The sequence below is a fragment of the Engystomops pustulosus genome, chromosome 4 (genome assembly GCF_040894005.1).
Source record: "Engystomops pustulosus chromosome 4, aEngPut4.maternal, whole genome shotgun sequence".
Taxonomy (NCBI): domain Eukaryota; kingdom Metazoa; phylum Chordata; class Amphibia; order Anura; family Leptodactylidae; genus Engystomops; species Engystomops pustulosus.
Genome location: NC_092414.1, coordinates 59006866 through 59026482, shown reverse-complemented (window position 1 = coordinate 59026482; position 19617 = coordinate 59006866). Strand labels below are relative to the sequence as shown.

Here is a 19617-nt window from a genome sequence, read left to right as displayed (position 1 = left end):
TAGAATTACATGGGAACTTGTGCTTGTAATCCCTGGAGCATATTTGGGCTTTCGGGAAGATCAAAGAGAACAATGGGACACTAAAATGCCAGTGCAGTCAGAAAGTAACTCATGGTAGAATAGACTCTGATGTGCTTGATGTGTGCCGGAGTGGTCTGGAGACACCAGGGTGGTCTGGGACACTGCAGTGAGCGAGAGAACACCCCATGTGAATCTTGATCACTGGTTCACCCAAGTGGAAGCACCACGCTCTAAAATGCATGTCATAGAAAAAGTGGACATTGCAACTACAGGCATGAGAGATGCAGTGCACATGGTGGCCCCCTGATGGACCGCCACAAGGTAGACCAGCAGTTGTATCCCACAGCAGCTGGGGATGGAGATAAAGTAGGGACAGAGAGGATCCCAGCAGGTACCAGGAGCCTGTGTCACATCTTATAGAAAAGTCCAGTGAAAAGTACCATAAAAGAGCAACTCAGTAGACTACCCTATGGAAAGAAAGACCTGTAATATTCTGCAGTCTTAAAGGAGCACTCCAGTTACAGCTGATTCACTGAATAATGCACGATTCAGGGCCTGAAGGGTCTGCACAAGGTATCATTCAATAAATCAGCTTTGGCTGGATTACATTTTATTGTCACGTTACCAGTTGTTAAAGTTTATGTAAATTAACTCCTTGATACAATATTTCAATATAAATAAAAATAGTTTCTGTACAACCTTGAACCTTCATTACATGCTAGCTGTTCTTTTAATGGTCAGTACATGTCCAAAGCAACGATCATGTGCGAGATGTCCCTTTCACATGAGAATCGCAGAGTTTCCTCAGGGTGTCTTCACATGTGGCGTTTGCATTGTGTTTACAAACGCAATGCAAACGCTCGGGGCAGGGTTCGGCCTGTTCTAGTGAAACGCACCCAATTGGCAACAAACACCTGGTGTTTTGAATTGTGAACACACATAAAAAAAAATTGATGACTGTGGTCTTTCTTTTCTATGTGAATTGAACAGTCAAAAGGGCATTGCACTTGCATGTGGTCTCAGAGTGCAATGTGTTTTTGATGTTTTTGATCTCCACAGACTTGTATTGGGTATATTTCACACACGAAAAGTTATACATGCTGAAAGTTTAACGCACATTAAAAAAAAAGTCCATCTATACGTTAAAAAACATGCATGTCTTTTGAATACAATTTCAGTGCTCAATGCAAGTCCTGCACGTCAAACTCACGCATGTGAAAAACACTTGTAAAAGTGGCTTAAGGCCTCTTTCATACGAATGTATGCTTGCCCGAGCAAGCCTACAGCTACTCACCCCTCCGCTCTTCATACCATGGTGCCCGACCATATATACAGGAAAAGATAAAGCACCTTCTAACTTTTTCTTGTGGAGGGTGCGGTGACACACTTGCCATAAGCATCTATGGGAACCGATATCAATATCGATCCCTCACATGTTGCTGTGAAAGGGGTCTTAGTCTGGGATCAAAGAGACACTACCAGGCAAATATGTGATGTTCCCAGATTTACTCAGATGCAGATATTGTTGCCGTTGCCAAGGCCAAGAATAGATCCTCAAGAGGGGCAGTGTATCAAGTGAAGATCTCTCTCTTGAGTACATACAAATAAACTATGTAAAAAAGACACTATGTGAATCAGGTTTTCACTACCACCAATGCCCTATTAAAGATTATAATATATTAATAAGAAAATAAACAAACCAATAAAATAAAGCAATAAATATCTCCTCTAAACTAAAAAAAAATCCTGAAAATTGAGCTATGTGACCATCCCCTTTATGTAGAATTAAAGGCAGAAATGTATGGTATATAAAACTTGTTAAGGAAACATTTCTCATGAAAAATGTAAAAACAATTGGTTTTAAAAGAAAAAAACTAAAGAAATGGGCTACCCTTCCTTACAGGCACACCAGCTAGTGAACACCATCAAACTCAGTAGGACCATCATAACTTTTAGATCTTCCAACCAAAGTTGATACGTGTTGAAGTGCTGGTTCAGAGTTCAATAGATAAGGACAACAGTATAAGTATAAGTATAAATATAGCAGTCGTTTGCTCACGTAGATTAATTGTCCAGTTTACGAAAGGGGTGTGAGGCTGGTATATGAATGTAGTGGATACCATTGTATAGCTTAGTAATAACTTCCACAGCAAAGCTTTTTTTAACTACATACTTCCATACACTTTGTCACCCTTTAGATGTGTCAATGACCCCCACGATATGCTCCATTTCACACTTATAATCAACTACACAGCACAAGTTTCTACCATCTAATTTGTGATATTGGTGACGCAAGTCACATCAGCCGGCAATGATCTACAACAAGGACCACCTACTTCCCAGGCCAACGCTTAAATTGTGAGCGGGGGTGGAGGGATCGAGACCTTTTCACAGGTCTCCAGGCAACAGTTACCTATTTCACTTATGCTGTGCCCTTGTCTCCTGGGCTCAGGCATGGCTTGTCTACAAATAGCTGCGCTCAAAACAGCAACCTGTTGTGCTCCGTGCAGCCAGATCTATTTTAAAGAAGCCTGCAGGGATGCAAAAAGTGTTGACGGAGGAAGGGGGGGTATAATTACACGAAAGCACAGAGCCTAACCTTCACTGAAAGGACACCTGCAAGTGAAAAAATGTAACTATTGCAGGCAAAACTATTTTTTAAAAAAAACCTTCTTTAACTCTTTCATCGGCACTGAAAATGCAATTTAATATTCATTGGAATATAGGAATCGTAATTTCCCGACCAAAGAAGAGTGATGAAATCAGACAATACCTTTTTGAGTATAACTGAGTACATTTATGATGAGCTTTTTTGGTCAGACATGATGTTAGCATGATGATTATATCACAAAGATATTGGCAGATTTTTTTCACTCCGCTTCTTCTCTCTATGGCTATCACGGTACAAGTCTATACCCCTAGAAATCTCCCTGTCAAGTGTCAGTTCCCTGACTGCTACTCTCCCCTTCTGCTCTAGGTTTTATCCAAGTGACAGATACAGCGTCTGGGGGGGACGTACATGCAGCCGCAAATTTGCCCCATAGACAGCAATGGTGGTCTGTGCCGTACACCACAAAAAGATAGAGCATGCTCTATCTTTTTGCGAGTGTGCGGACGCACTCCACTGTTTTCTATGGAAGGAGGAGGGGTCACCTCCTCCTCCTCCTCTCAAGCACACGGCAGTATGAATGTATCCTTACTTAAAGGGCCGCAGACCATTCAGTAAAGGGAGTGTTAGAAATTCAGGAAGACAACACCCAGGTGACATATCACATGCAACTACCATAATAATAAATCTCATCTATCTTCTTTTTTACATAGGAACATGTCACTATGCAGTGTAATCTACAGCCAGAATATTATAGGCCACAGGGGGCTGATGTGTTTATGCCACTGTATGTACACTGTTGATGAGTTGATCTGTGTCGTTAAAGGACATCTACCACCAGGATGAAAGTTTGTAAACCAAGCACACTGGCATACTGGTGTGTGCTCCCTCTGTCAGAATCTGTTCTTCTTTTAGCTTTTTATGCCCTAAACAAGGATTAAAAAATTGTGAAAATGAGCCTGTGGGTCTTCTGGCTCCATAGCTGTTAAACCCTTAACGCTCTGCGCCGTAGCTCTACGGCGCAGAGGTATAAGGAGTGTATGAAGAGGGCTCACGTGTCCTCTTCATACAAAGGTGGGGGTTTTTGCATTTTGCATTAAAAAAAAAAACCCACCGCTAATAACCGCGGTCGATGCTTGCACCGATCGCTGCCATTAACCCTGTCATTGCCGCCGGCGGCGTTTAAAAGATTGGTTGCCATGGTAGCCTCGGGTCTTCTTTTGACACGAGGCTACATGGCTTCTGGAGATTCGTTACAATGAGCCAGTGGCTCATTGTAATGAATGTGCTGCAAAAATGCCATATATTGCAATACAGAAGTATTGCAGTATATGGTAGGAGCGATCTGACCATCTAGGGTTAATGTACCCTAGAAAGTCTAAGAAATAGTGGGAAAAAAAATAAAAAAAAAAGTTTAAAAAATAAAAAAAAATTAATAAAATATTAAAATTCAAATCACCCCCCTTTCCCTAGAACTGATATAAAACATAATAAGCAGTAAAGATCACAAACATATTAGGTATCGCCACGTCCCAAAATACCCGATCTATCAAAATATAAAAACGGTTACGGCCGGCGATGAACTCCAAGGCGGGAAATGGCGCCCAAATGTCCGAAATGCGACTTTTACACCTTTTTACATCACATAAAAAATTAAATAAAAAATTATCAAAATGTCGCACAGACCTCAAAATGGTCGCAAAAAAATGATACCTCACACATCTCCGTGCACCAAAGTATGAAAAAGTTATTAGCGTCAGAAGATGGCAAAAAAATTTTTTTCTTTTTTGTACACATTCGTTTAATTTTTGAAAATGTATTAAAACACAATAAAACCTATATAAATTTGGTATCACTGCGATCGCACCGAACCAAAGAATAAAGCTGAGGTGTTATTTTGAGTGCACAGTCAAAGTAAAAAAAACTGAGCCCACAAGAACGTGACGTTTTTTTTTTCAATTTTTCCACATTTGGAATTTTTTTTCAGCTTTGCAGTACATGGCATGTTAAAATAAATAACATTACGGGAAAGTAAAATTTGTTACGCACAAAATAAGCCCTCACACAGGTCTGTACACGTAAAAATGAAAAAGTTATGGATTTTTGAAGTTGGAGAGCGAGAAATGAGCGGAAAAACCCTGCGTCCTTAAGGGGTTAATTGAGCTTGGAGCCCATCAAGCTCATTTGCATCGTTTTTTTTAAACAAGGGCATAAGAAGCTAAAAAAACAATATCTTGGTGGTAGATGTCCTTTAATTGTTGAGTTGCACACTCTCTTCTGTTTCCCCTGCTCTAACATAACATGCTGTCTGCAGATAGGACACTGTCTAAGATCTGCGTGCTCAGCTCCTCCTGCTCTATAACATGTTGCCTGTAGAAAAGACACTCAGGCACATTTACTTGTCTGGTCCCGCAGATTTCATGAAAGTGCATTGTCCGACGATCATGCACTGTGTCTTGATTCACTAAGATCGTGCGCCTGATCTCCAGCATGTGTCGCTTCCCCACTCAGGTCCGCCAGAGTTCACCTTCTTCTCCCTGGTGCATGTAAGTGCTTGGGCTTGCGACACAATTTAAAAGTTAAATCTTGCACTCAGTCCGAAACAGCCGAATCGTCCGAGGGCACGTCCTCCCATTTCTGTCTCATGAAAGCAAGTGCAACTACGCCACAATCTGATCGCGTAAGACACAATCCCAGCGCAGACACCTGTTAAATACCTGTCAAAGCTGCGCAAATCTTGAAAACCGTGAACAGTCCAGAGAAAGTGCGATCTGCAAACCCTTAGTAAATAAGCCCCTCTGTGTGAAATCTTCTCAGCTCCCCCTGCTCTATAACATACTGCCTGCAGATAGAACACTGGGGCACATCAATCATAGACTGGCACTATGTACAATCCTCTCAGCTACCCCTGCACTATAACATGCTGCATCCAGATAGGACATTGTGTGCAATCTTCTCAGCTTCCCCTGCTCTATAACATACTGCCTGCAGATAGAACACTGGGGCACATCAATCATAGACTGGCACTATGTACAATCCTCTCAGCTACCCCTGCACTATAACATGCCGCCTGCAGATAGGACACTGTGTGCAATCGTCTCAGCTTCCCCTGCTCTATAACACACTGCCTGCAGATAGAACACTGGGGCACATCAATCATAGACTGTCACTATGTACAATCCTCTCAGCTACCCCTGCCTGCAGATAGGACACTGTGTGCAATCTGCACAGATCATCCTGCTCTATAACACACTGCCTACAGTAGGAACACAGGGGCACACCAATCATAGCTGGCGCTATGTACAATCTGCTCAGCCTTTCCCTCTCTATTACATGCTGCCTTCACATCAATCTGTATTTTTAGAGTTTACAGATTTGCTTCAACAAATATCCACAATAAATATTCTAGCCACTTTCGGACAAGCTGTTACAAAAAATATATAGTGATGATAAAATTGTAATTTCAAAACCTGTGGATCCATATATCTAAAGATATAGATATCTCTTTCAAGTCATGATACAAATTAAATTATTATTATGTTTTTTTTTTTATAAAGCAAAGAAGTGACGGATCTAATATTTAAATTGGTTGTTTCTAATGACAGATGCAGTCGATCAAATATCTACAAACAGAAGTGTAACTACAATGTAACAACTTACAATTAGAACTTGTATTAAAAACCAAACTTGTTTCTTTTTTGCTTTGGGACACGCATTTCACATGCTTTTACATGATTCAATCCATTGAAGAACTCTGCGCAAAGACATTATCAAATGACATCCCCAGATGCTGAAAGCACAAGGTCACAAGATGTCGCTGTCTTCTTTCCAATCTACATCTTAGAGAAGTGCTCAAGTATACAAATTAACTCCTTTCCTCTCCAGGAATCTCCATTTATGGGCTATGATGTGGAGACTTGCAGATGTAAAGCTAAACACTAGAACGCCGAGCACCACAGACATCCAACTACCACCAGCACTCACATCAAAAATGTATCCACCACAATCCACATCAAGTGACACCACTGATTTATGTATCACATCAAATTGTCAAAATAGGCTCTGATCAAGATGTGAACATAAGCTAAATCCCATCCTGACAAAATGCAGCGTAATAGATACTTCTGCAAATTAGTGACATTCTCTTTATAATAACTGCAACTAATAAATGTCAGGACTAAGGTCACATCCAGATGCAGCTACTGTGAAAATCTCACAGCATAAGTCCACCGCTATTCTGCTGGCCTAAATCCGCTGAAAGATTTAGACAGCCGTTGAAGGAGCCGTCCAGTCTTATGTAAATAAAGCCAAAAAAGGGCTGACACCACCACACAACCATTGCGGGACCTTAAAATAAATCTGTCTTTTAACATCATCATGCTCCTAGATCTAATATGAGGATTTCAAAAAATATAACACTGCTTATATTTAAAGTTCAATATAAAACCTTCTTTTACCTTTATCATATACATAATAATACGATAACATAGTTGGTGTGCTACAAAGGTCATAAAATGTCTCGTGTATATAACACCATAAAAAATCTTAGAATATATAGTACAGGCAGTCCCCGGGTTACATACAAGATAGGTTCTGTATGTTTGTTCTTAAGTTGAATTTGTAAGTCGGAAATGTATACTTTATAATTGTAGCTCCAGACAAATCTTTTTTGGTCTCTGTGACAATTGGATTTTAAAAATGTTGTATTGTCATAATTATCATAGGATTAACAATAAAGCTTAGTTGCAGGCCCCTTTAGTAACTGTTATAGCTGATCATTGTAGCCTAGGGCTAAAGTACAGTAAATTACCAATTACCAGAGGTCCGTTTGTAACTAAAGGTATTTACCTGCAGAATAAAGTTAAAATACCATTTTAAGTGTACATTCACACAGGCGTATGCCAACCCAAAATACAGGGGATGTGCTGGAGAAGAGGAGAGATAAACGCTCCACATAGAGAACAGCACTGGACAGCCAAACACATGGAGAAAGCTAGAACATGTGTGGCACCATACTCCTGCCAGGCCGCCATTGCCGTCTATGGTCACGTATACCCGGCCGATACACGTCCCCAGACAGTCGTATAAATGAGGCCTCGCAGTCCCATGAACAAAACTGATTGTAGACAATAGATTGGGGTTTTTTTTACTTCCATAGCTACAAATATATTTTTAAATTCGAGATCCACATAATGGAACTTTATTTTGCCCCACAAAAAAACAAGCACCTATCTCAATGGCACAACAAAAAATTTGGGAGGGCAGGGAGAAGTATTAAAAGGGTTGTCCAAAGGTTGAAAAACATGGCTGCTTTCTTCCAAGTGGAAGACTGGACCATGGTCTGTGCTAGTATTGCAGTTCAGCTGTATAGAAATAAATGAAACTTAGTTGCAATACCGTACACTATCCATGGCCAGGAGATGTACTGTATATGGAAGAAAGCAGCCGTGTTTTTTGTCTATTTTCTCTCCAGACAACACCTTTAAAGGAAAGCAATAATTGACTGTGGTGCTAAAGAGTCAAATTGGTACATTTCACCGCAGATTAAATCAATAAGCCCTCATGCACATAAACGAATGTTCGCCTGCGGGGTGCAGGAGAGAGGGGAGGGGGGGGTGAGAGCTCCTCAACCCTCCTCTCTCCATTGAAAGCCGTAATGCGGCAAAATATAGCCCATGTCCTTTATTTTTCGGTGCTCGTTCACAGTGCGGCCGGATCATGGTCCCCTCTTTATTCATCTGCATGAGGCCCAAGTGAGATAATCATTGCAGAACCTCCTCTGCATAAACCAATAAACCCACTCTACCATCTACTAAGCCTGGTAAAACTGATGCAAAAATGCACATTTATGTATATAAAACAGTTGACAACTAAAATATGTGAATGCACCCTAAGGGTGGTGTCAAACGCATACGTTTCAAAGCGCAATGGATCAGTGGAAGAGAGGTTTGCCTGCTTAAATGGCTGTTAACATTTGTGTTTACAAAACGCAAGCATCAACAGGTCCTTTTTTGTAAACGCAAGAGTAAACTGCCATTTAATTTGGCAAATCTCTCCTCAGCATGCATGCATTCAATGCCACGTGTGAATGCACCCTCGGTGTACAATTCTGTGTGTATCTATATATTATTTCCCCTGTGCGTGACGCTTTATCCTTATCTCCAGCCATATTGTGTTTACTTCCTTCTATACAGTTTCCTGCCAAGAAAACGTTTAACCTCACAATACTGGAACTTGTGTGAAGCCAGCATTAGTTATGATCAGCTGGGGATTATTACAAGAAATAAAAATAATATATTTATGAAATATTCAGTTTTATGTTTTGTTATTATGTTTAGTCTGTAAGACTTGGATGCACAACGCATACAAAGCCCTTTTAAAACATGATAAAACATGCTGGGGATTTTTTTCAGATTTTGGGAAAAGATTTGTTCTAGATGGGCTGGATGTAATTTCAGTCACAATATTGCAAAACCTAAAAAACAATGGAAAGATATGGGTACGCAAAAATATGTATATACCGTATATGTTTGTCCAAGTTCATTTACCGGTAGCCTAATGCACATTCTAAAACAAACCATTAAATAACATTTTCCTATTGGTGACAATGATCTAATAATTATGAATCCCTCATAAAGTTTAATTGAAACTGATTTATCTCTAGGGTTATTGTCTACCAATGTGCAAAATGCCTTTACTTGGTTGCCCGAAATATAAAGTACATCAAAAGCTGAGGGAACTGAAAATACAGCTTCTTACTAGTAATTACACCCGAGTTATAGCAGGGTGTGTTTGCACGCTCATGCCATGATAATCCCTTGTATGAGATCACTGCTTAGAATCCAAACTGCTGCCAAACGTAGGTGTCATTCTATGGACTGCCATTCAATTACTGAGCTAAAACCCTTAGCAACACAAATGTATCTATAACACTATATGTTATTAATAACGCAAATGAAAATTCATAGTATCATAGTATATAAGGTTGGAAAAAGTCCAATCTTTAAGAAGTTGAAGTGCAGTAACCTGGCTTGTCCACAACATAGTGGAAAGCACTGTCCACTTCCAGATTTGTAGACTTTACATTTCCATCTCCATAAGCTCATATGAGTAAACATCTACATATCTTAGAATTAGCGCTCCTTACTGTATGATCACCAATAGGAAATACCACTGCTTTGTTTCAAATGCCATTGAACCCATGAGTAGCTGTATATATCAGTGAGTCCCCTATGGCAAGTACCGTATATACTCGAGTATAAGCCGACCCAATTATAAGCTGAGGCCCCTTATTTTACCACAAAAGCCTGGTAAAACCTATATTTTTTTACTTGAGTATAAGCCGAGTTTGGGTTTTCAGCACATTTTTTGTGCTGAAAAACTAGGCTTATACTTGAGTATATATTGCTGCATTATTTATTTAACTATCAAATTTATTTCACTACTGACATTTTATGAGAAGGTGGCAAAGATGACCCGATGCATACATAGGCTAGGTTCACATTACGTTTTGTGCCATATGTTGTAAGGACATGTCGGGGGTGTTCTGGCGTGTCTTTACAACATATGGAACAGATATATCCCACTGCAAGCTTATACAGTGGGATACCTCGCCTTGGGACCACTCCTCCCCCCTGAATGCGTGTACATTGGCAACAGTCTGAGATTGGCTGCTGCCGATGTAAAGGGCAGTTTCCCCAGTGATGTCACTGTCCTTATATGGATAATGATATCACAGGGTCCCCCCCTCCTTCTGCGCTCAGCAAACCTGGAGGAGAGATGCAATATGCTGCATCCACTCCCCGTAGGCTACTATTCCCTCCGCTGAGCCTATACATCACTCAGCAGGCAGGAGCAGGATGGCTAGACGTGGCTTTCTGCATCTTTACATTCAGCCTTTTGCGCTGAATGTAACAGACCATGCTTCCATCTGCCCATACATGTCAATGTATAGGCTCAGCATATACAACTCCCAATGTATACAATGAGCGTATACAGAAAACGTGATGTTTACCCAGCCATACATGTGTTTTTATACACATATACATATAAAACAGGGGATAGAAACTTCATAAATGGTGCATAAAAGTTGTCAGTCACCTGTTCACCATATAACAATGGCAGCCAGAGGAATAAACAGAGCAGAGAAAGAGTCACTTCCCTTTCATATGATGCAAGGCACACAGGGAAATCCTGTGGTCTTTATATCCATATCTGCTATGTAATCCAAGACTACAACACAGGCAGGAGCATTTTCTCATCATCAGCATGGGAAAGCCATGTTTATGGGGTCAGGTCCATACTATGGACCAGGACAGTGCAATAAACCCGTCGTGTGTGGCCCGTTTTTGAACTCATGTCATACAGTGCCACTAAATGCACTACTTTATAATGGATCAGTGCCCATAGCTGACATTTTAGTGGACAGTGCATCAGACTCGTTAAAGAGTACAGCATGTCCTAGACAGAACCGCTTTTAATGGATCACTCATAGACAATAGTTATATATATGAGGATCCATGAAAAATACATGCCAGACTGAAGCAAATTGGCTGTGAACTTGACGATTTTTGCAACATTCCTGTGCAAGTAGCCAAAGACAAAACACATTGGGGCTTATTTACTAAGGGCCCGCATGCGCACTTTCATCACTTTCCAACGTTTTTAGGTTTTGCGCGGCTGTGACAGGTATTTAACAGGTGGGATTGTGTAGCATGCGATCGGATTTCATGCAACAGAAATCAGTGGGGGGGGCCTGTTAGGTGATCCGACAGATTCAGACTGAGCACGGGATTTAACTTCCAAATTGTGTGGCAAAACAATGCACTTACATGCATCATGAAGCAGAAGGTGAACTCTGTTGGACCTGAGCGGGGAAGGGACACATGCAGGATATCGGGCGCACGATCTTAGTGAAATGCGGCAGAGTGCATTATCGTCAGATAATGCACTTTACTTCAGCAGACAGGTAAGTAAAAGCGTCCCATTATATTGTGTTCCGTGCAGCCATGTGCATCTATTATAAATTGAATGGATGGCTCTCATCTATTTGTCACTGTAATGGGCACGAACCCTTAAACTTTATCATTTCATCTGCGCAAACTGCATATATGAGAGATGTTCTAGTCTTCAGACTGCCTAGCATTTATTTAGAAGTTGGCTAAATTTAATCCCCCAGGAATCCACCTCCGAGCTTTTCTCACTGACCTATTAAATGTTCAGAGCGCTCCTAGTTACATACTTCAGATGTTGCACACGCTGCTCATATTTTCCATGGCGGCGTGCTTTACATTAGATTGTTCATTAGAAAGCAATTGATTTGCATTAGTTAATATGCCACTAATGAAAGGTCACATTCAGCCAAGACAGGAGTCTGACTCCAGACCCAGATAGTGATAAAGGCACTGAAGGTCTGTCATTGGGTCAATATAGTTGTTGTTTGCTTGGCTTTGTATTGACAAGGATAAGACTAGCTACATGACTCTACATTGTTTCTATGTGCCCAACAAGAACATGAAAAAAGGCTGAGAAATTGAGACATAAAAGACATACAAGTAAACTGCAGAACTTTTCATCCACGTAAAAATACTCCTTGGGCTGTTGACACAAGTGTTAAAAATATTGCAGAATGTCCACAGCAATTCCATTAGCAGGAGAAAGCATAACCCTTGCTTGTAGGTGGCAGTGCTACCACTGTCATTCAATCCCATGTGTCCCCAACCTAATATGGATCTGTTTTTACATGTCGTGCTAACATTATTCTGCCACCAACCTATGAACATCATGGAGCGCGCAGTGTTATGGCACCATGCTGTAAATGCACACTATGGGGGTTCCATGGGGGAAGGAATTTTGCCCGTGTAACGCACAGAAGTTCTTTCTCATCATGGCGGTAGATTTCATGGTCAATAGACACTATGGCAACCATGGAGATTGGCACAGGAGAAGGCCTGCTCTGCCCATTGGTACCCGAGGCTCTCTGCACATGTATTGGAAAAGCTGCAGAATTTTGCCATCTGGAATTCCGCAAGCATTCTCCGAGCATCACAGTGATGCATTTTGGACATTTCCACTTTAATACAACTTTTTATATGTTTTGTCCCATAAAAAAGGATAACAAAAAGTGTATATAAAAGAAGTCTAATGACTGTTCTACTTATTGTGTGTTCGTCACGGGTCACAACCCTTGTAAATGTTCTCCCTCTCATCCTCATTGACTGTAAGCTCATGTGAGCAGGGCCTTCACTCCTATTGTTCCATATTACTGTTTGGACTGTTGATTTGTAAAGCGCTGCAGATTTTGATGGCGATATACAAATAAAGATTATTATTATTTGCGATGCATTTTCTACTATATCAAGTATAAAATACTTATGTGATTTTTATAAATTTATTCATTTATAAATTACCTACCCACTGTACCCCTATAAAAATCTATGTTGTGTATATAATAGTCTCCTCTCACATCTCTCCCAAGAAGGTAATAAATGCTAGGACAGTGCACAGACTTATCCATGACATCAGACAGTGGAAGTATGTGTGTCTATAGGACCAGCTGTCACTGCTTCTCTTTCACTCTAGTGATACCTTCCATTACAGGATACTGTACTTACATGTTTCCAGTCACAGCTACATAGCTTGGAGATAACAAACCGTGTACTCGGGACCTACTGTTCATTATAGGATCACAGTATAACCCTAGCCTTATTCTGGCCAATTTGCCATCCTACATGACCCATGATATCAGATCACAGGGTATATTATACCACATTCAAAGGGAAGTTTCAGTAAAGGGGCAGGTTCATACTCTTCATCCATTCATCTTTTTGGGGTTTTCAGTAAGTAAGGAACTTTCCACAGTCAGAAACAACCCAAAATAAAGCAAACCTAAATAAGATCAATGGATAAATATTTGGTTAATATAGGTAGCGCATAACTAGTGTCATGACTAACTGTCTCAAATGAAGGGTTGCCCTAACATAATGAGACAGAGCACTATATAATGGCAGCTTATAAGGGACGTAGTGTCAAATACGTGACACTGTCCAGCAACATTAGGTTTCAACCTTGTTGTACTCCGTAATTCGGAGCAAGATGGAGAAGATGTTTATAATTTTCTATATGAGACGCTGCTGCTTCTGGCTTATTATACTGTATTGAGCCCTTGAACTCCAAGAGAGCCTATAGGATGAATTAAAATACAGTGATGTGATATGTTATACTAGGATGTTATACTTGGAATGTATCTGATGTATTGTAATAATTTTATTGGAAAATCAAATCAAATATTTTGGAAAAAAATTCACTTTTTTAACAATAAATCTACTTCATATCAATATAACCAATTTATGAACAGTACATTCAACTAACCCTAACATCTGCACCTGAGGTTGTCCAGGAATACAGAACAATCAACGGGAATTTTTATTTCTCTTAATCACAACAAAACATATCTAACAACAGGTAACAGCTCCAATTATAAGATAATTGAGAGTTTTGCTGCCATGGCACACTACTGCAGTGAGCGTATTCCCACAGCTTTTCTATCCCTGCAAGGTAACAAACCCTTGTTCCTGTATCACTACATTCAGGCCTCTTCCACACTAGCGTTGCGTTTCACGTCAGGGTGCAATGCGAGAAAAACTGACGTTTTTGGCTGCGTTTTTGTTCCATTTTTCCTTGGAGTAATTAGCGTTTTTGCGTTTTTCACGCGCGTGTTGTTAGCGGTTTTTTAGCGTTTTCGGCGCATTTTTCACGCGCGAGTCAATGGGAGAATCGAGCATTTTTCAAAGGGACCATGGTTTGGGATTAAAATGGGTTATTTAATTGAAAAATAATGTCTTCTGATAAGTTGCAAACATCTGCGATCTATTCTTCACTGTTCCCCGTGTATATTATCTCCCGACAAGTTAGCAGATGTGAAGAACAGTGAAGAATAGAATAAAAACAGTGAACACAGTGAACACAGGATCATTTAAGAGAAAAACACAGTGCAGAACACAGTGCAGAATAGATTACAGATGTTCGGCACATCTGCTTACTTGTCGGGAGATACGCGCGGAGCGGTGCGAACAAAATAGCATGTGAAGAACAATATATATGTGTGTGAAGAACACATTGCAGATGTTTAAATAAATCTGCAATGTGTTCTTCACACACATATATATTGTTCTTCACATGCTATTTTGTTCGCACCGTTCCGCGCGTATCTCCCGACAAGTAAGCAGATGTGCCGAACATCTGTAATCTATTCTGCACTGTGTTCTGCACTGTGTTTTTCTCTTAAATGATCCTGTGTTCACTGTGTTCACTGTTTTTATTCTATTCTTCACTGTTCTTCATTGTGTTTTTTTAATTAAATGATCGTTCGCGAGCAGGGGAAATACTGTTATTCTGGTCACCTAGCAACCCTTACGTTTAAAACGCATTGCACTCGCATTGCACTTGCAATGTTCGCGAGTGCAATGCGTTTTTGATACGTCCCCATAGACTTGAATGGGGCGTGAAAAACGCGCGTGAAACGCAAAAATAGAGCATGCTGCGATTTTGACGCGCGTGCAAACGAACGCAAGCACGCGCGTGAAAAACAACGCTAATGAAGAAAGAGCCATTGAATACAATGGGACAGAGTGCAATGCAAGTTCTGCGTGTCAAATGCACGCGCAGAACTCGCGCGTGAAAAACGCCAGTGTAGAAGGGGCTTCATACATCGGCCTGGTTATCAGCAGGATCGCTTTGGGCTGGAATGTGTAACTAGTGATCACCTGTTATTCCTGGGAAATACCTTTCCAGTGGGAGGGCATGGTATATGGGCCATTCAATTTCATGTATTGGAAACAATTACCACCATTGGGACATGTTATTAGTATCCAAGAAGATTTTCCATAGGGAATTGATATTGAAAATCCGCTGCAGAATACAATAGCGGTAAAAATCCACAGCATTACAACTTTATTCTGCAGATTCGCAGATCTATTCTCACTCAATTCATGGGTGGACCATGAAATGCAGCCACAACAATGAAATAAGATTCTGTGAAATTCTACCATTAGTGGAGAGACAAACGACAGCGGTGAGCCTGTGAGCTGGCTGGATTTCATAGACCAACCAGAGAGGGGATGGTGCATTCTGAATCAGTGATACATTTTGATGTGGATCTTCTGCCAGCAAGCAGGTGTCCTATTTCCAGCACTGTACTCAGTCTGTGGAATCCGGTCAGTGCTTGGTCCGATTTTCACGGAGAAACCGCACAGTTTTGAAGATGGCCTGATACAGGACTAATGCTCACAGTGGGCTGGCAGTAACGTGGGGGGGGGGGGGCGGAACTGGATCGAAGCAATGAAGAAACGTGATATTTATTATAGATACTTATAATAAAACTTAAAATAGGCAGCACTCTAACTTAAAAAAAAAAAAAAAAGTAAAAATGTGAAGGTTTATTCACCCATCTCAATCAAGGCTTAAGAAAGGTTGCACTGTTCAACCGAAACGTGGCTATGTGGGTGATTAAACCCTCACATTTTTACTTTTTTTTAAAGTTGGAGTGCTGCCTATTTTTTGTTTTATTACAAGTGGACCACTTAGATTGTCTGTTGGGATAGCACCCACCTTTCCTATTGCTGTGCTGCTTTTTTCCAATTTTTGCATAGTTTAGATACTTGGTTTGTTTTTACAACTATCATGGCCACTAATAAACACAAAATTAATCCCAGACAACCTTTTAAACCTTACAGCGGTCCTTCTCGAGGAACCACTATTCCCTAGCCCCCAGATACCTTCTGCAAAATAGAAAGAGGTTGTAAAATAGGACTCAATGTGGCACATTTACTAAGAACAGTGCAAAGTGCATCAAATTCAGGATTTCTGGTGCCCTCTGCACTGCCCCGACAAAGTGCACCACTTTTTTTTTTTTGCACCATAGGGCGTACAACACATTTCTGTCAGACTTTGCATGTTAAATCTGGCGCATGGTCCAACTGAGCAACAGAACCCCCCTTCAGTACAGAAATTTGTGTCGCATGAAACAGTGCAGCCAGGCCAAATTGGTTGCGTTCAACACAAATGTGGCGCAGACACTTCTTAAAACCCGTACAAGCATTTTGTACCTAAAAGAATGTGGAAAGTCCAACTGAAAACTGGCGCATGGAGCTTAATTAATCTGCCCCAATATATTTTCTGGGGATTTCTGTCCTTAAGGTTTTCTTTCACTAAAGTTAGGATAGAGTTTTTTTTTCTTTCCTGACCTATAGGTATATAAAGGGAAATGCCTCTCACCAAATGTCCGAGAAGGCTGACCTTTCATTTCAAACACCTGTTCACACAAGGAATACATAACACATTACAATAAACTTTTGTTGCAAACAGTGGCGTGTGTTATGTCTTTTACAAGGCCACTGCCACCTAAAGATGTCATTGCTGTTACATTCAAGGTCTCTGTCAAAGACTTTAAGACAAATAACTTTAGCAAATGTTTCTTTTTGACCGGCACTGCTATAAAATCCACACTCTCTTAAAGGCGTTATACCAACTATTTAAGTTATACCCTATCCGCAGTATAGGGGATAACAACCTGATCATGAACAGCCCAGAATAGGACCCCGACAATTCGCAGTATGGGGGTCCCATTCTCACTAATGTGTGGAGTGGGTAAACGAGCAAACATTCTGCTGCTCCATGGAATATTGGAAATTGTTGAGTACAGCGCTCGGCTTCTCCCATTCCCTGTCTATGAAAGTGAAAGATAACTGAGCGTTGTGCTCTGCAATTTCCTACACACTCTTATTGAATGGAAGCATCCTTACAGTGCTCCATAGAATTACACAGAACTTTTGCTTGGACTGCTTGTTTCTCATTTGTGTCCTAGTCTCTCATACAAGTCCACAGTGCTATATAGCGGACATCACCCTGTGTGAGGTCTGTTTGCGGTCTGTTCTCTACAATGAGGGTCCAACAACCATATCAGTGATTTGCACGTTGCTGGAACACAAAAATGAAATAATACCATTATTCATATATAGTACGGCTGTGATGGATACTTAAGTTTCTGACACCGTTTAACACACCTACCACCATAACAACCCCAAGCAGACTGCTCCTGTCTGGGCAGGACCTCCCCTCATACAAACATTTGGGCAGAACAAAATGCTTGGCGTGAAGGGAAGTGATTGTCTGAACGTGGCACCGAAGCAAAATCAACACAAGAACAAAAGCCGCCCCACCCCAGGGAGGAGGGTGTGAAGTGAATGTCACACACTCAGCTCCTCAGCCCCCCACCAGGTTCCTACTGGAGTGACCTGTGAACATTACACAAGCCCCCACCCATCATTCTATAGTCACCGGCGACACCCACCCAGCTGCCTCCAGTCACATACGTCTGCCGTGTCACTCACTCATATGTCACATATTCACCCTTTCAATACCAGCACCCTGGTGATTTTCTTATTCATAACTTGTTTTTTTAACATATCAAAAATAATAATAAAACATAGCAGGGTGTAAAAAATACTATGTTATCCAAAAAAGTCAGAAACAACTGAAAACTTTCTATAAAATTGGTGTTAGTGATAACTGTCTCTGTACAGCGCTGTGTAATACATCATTACTATATCTGCAATAATAAAGAATAGACAGAGCATGATCCGTAAAGCGCTGCAGAATATGGTGGCGATATAAAAGATTTCTTATTCTAAAAACAAAGAGATTAATGGACAATATCCATAATATAAAGTGGTAGCTATACCAGGGCAGTGACCATTTATAGTACTACTGTGCCCTGATGTTATAGATGGGCCTTGGGGCCTCCTCAGGCAACGCAGCCTTGGCAGTAACGCAGGCGCTGCCCCCTTTAAACTATGTCATTGCTGTCCTGGGTGTATATTCCTCAAATATTATAACATTTACACAAAAATGACATTTTTTTCTGCCCGTGTCTCATCAGCTGTAACCCTGGTTTGTATCTCCTGCTGTCAGTGCAGCCCATTCCGATGTGTCATGGAAACAGAAGCTTCTACTTCAAGGAATTCCTATCATGAAACCGGATACTCACAAACTATTTTTTTCTCGCAACACTCCTATTAGTAGAACTTTTACAACTTTTAACATATTTTTTTTCCATCTGCTGATGGTCAATAGCCGCACACATGGGGCACACATATATGCGTCTACATTTTTTCAAGGTGACATTTAAATCCCATCACCGGTTAACTTTTTTTTTTTTCCCCCCAAGCCGGTGTGAAGCTTACTGAACACCAGGGCATTAGGGATGTTTAGCCACCTATGGATCGCAGTAATAGCAGGCAGTCACTCACCCTGGAGATGGACAGTGGCATGTTAAAGTCCTTGCCTCCCTGCAGGCGGAAGCCCCAAGGAGCTGGTCCATCCAAAGTCACTTTGTAATCCTCCATGTCATCAATCTGCAGAAGAGACAATACAGTAATGTGAGTGTGGGAAACTCCATGGAGCTTGTCAGGAGGATCTTCTCTATGCTATAGTTATGTGTGCTGTTACACTGCACTAGCATTGCTCCCCAGTGTCCCTATACAGAGAGGGCACCCACTAGCAGCCGCTGCACCTATGGGAGCTCCATGCACCTCAGCGTCTCCCCCACAGTCTCACCCAAGGCAGCGGGCGGAAGAAGGACAAGCTCCGAGTGCTGCCAGCTCTCCCCGGCTCCCAGGCTATATAAGGAGTGTAAGATGACACCCGGGCCGGGGCCGGGGGATACAGGGAAATGAATCATGCGCGGCTTTGGGAGGGACCAGGGCTGCAGCACACATTCCCAGGCAGCGGCTAACACGGGGGGAGCACATTCCTCAGAGCCACAGTGATGTCTCACACTGGAGACACCACCATTATCATGGCGGCCGGAGGGGCTGCCACCTACATTCACCTCAGGAACATGGACACCGCTTTTATTCATAAGGTATTTCTTGTATGGTAAGGCACTTACAGTAAAAGTTTTACAGAACACCACACCTTTTGGGAAAAGC

At 41.2% G+C, this 19617-nt stretch overlaps 1 protein-coding gene across 4 annotated transcripts in view; it reads right to left on the bottom strand.

Annotated features, from left to right (window-relative positions):
• The window catches only part of PDLIM7 (PDZ and LIM domain 7), a 68020-nt gene extending 48617 nt beyond the window's left edge, over nt 1-19403 (bottom strand). Inside the window, exons 1-2 of one of the 4 annotated variants that reach the window (XM_072146007.1) lie at nt 19244-19403; nt 18937-19041 (exon numbers count right to left, since the gene is read on the bottom strand). In XM_072146007.1, coding sequence (XP_072002108.1) covers nt 18937-19032 — 96 coding nt within the window. In that variant the 5' untranslated portion in view covers nt 19033-19041; nt 19244-19403. Of the gene's footprint in view, nt 1-18936; nt 19042-19184 lie in introns of all 4 variants that reach the window. The other 3 variants (XM_072146008.1, XM_072146009.1, XM_072146006.1) reach the window with 3 other exon arrangements.
• Between the last annotated feature and the right edge of the window lie 214 nt (nt 19404-19617).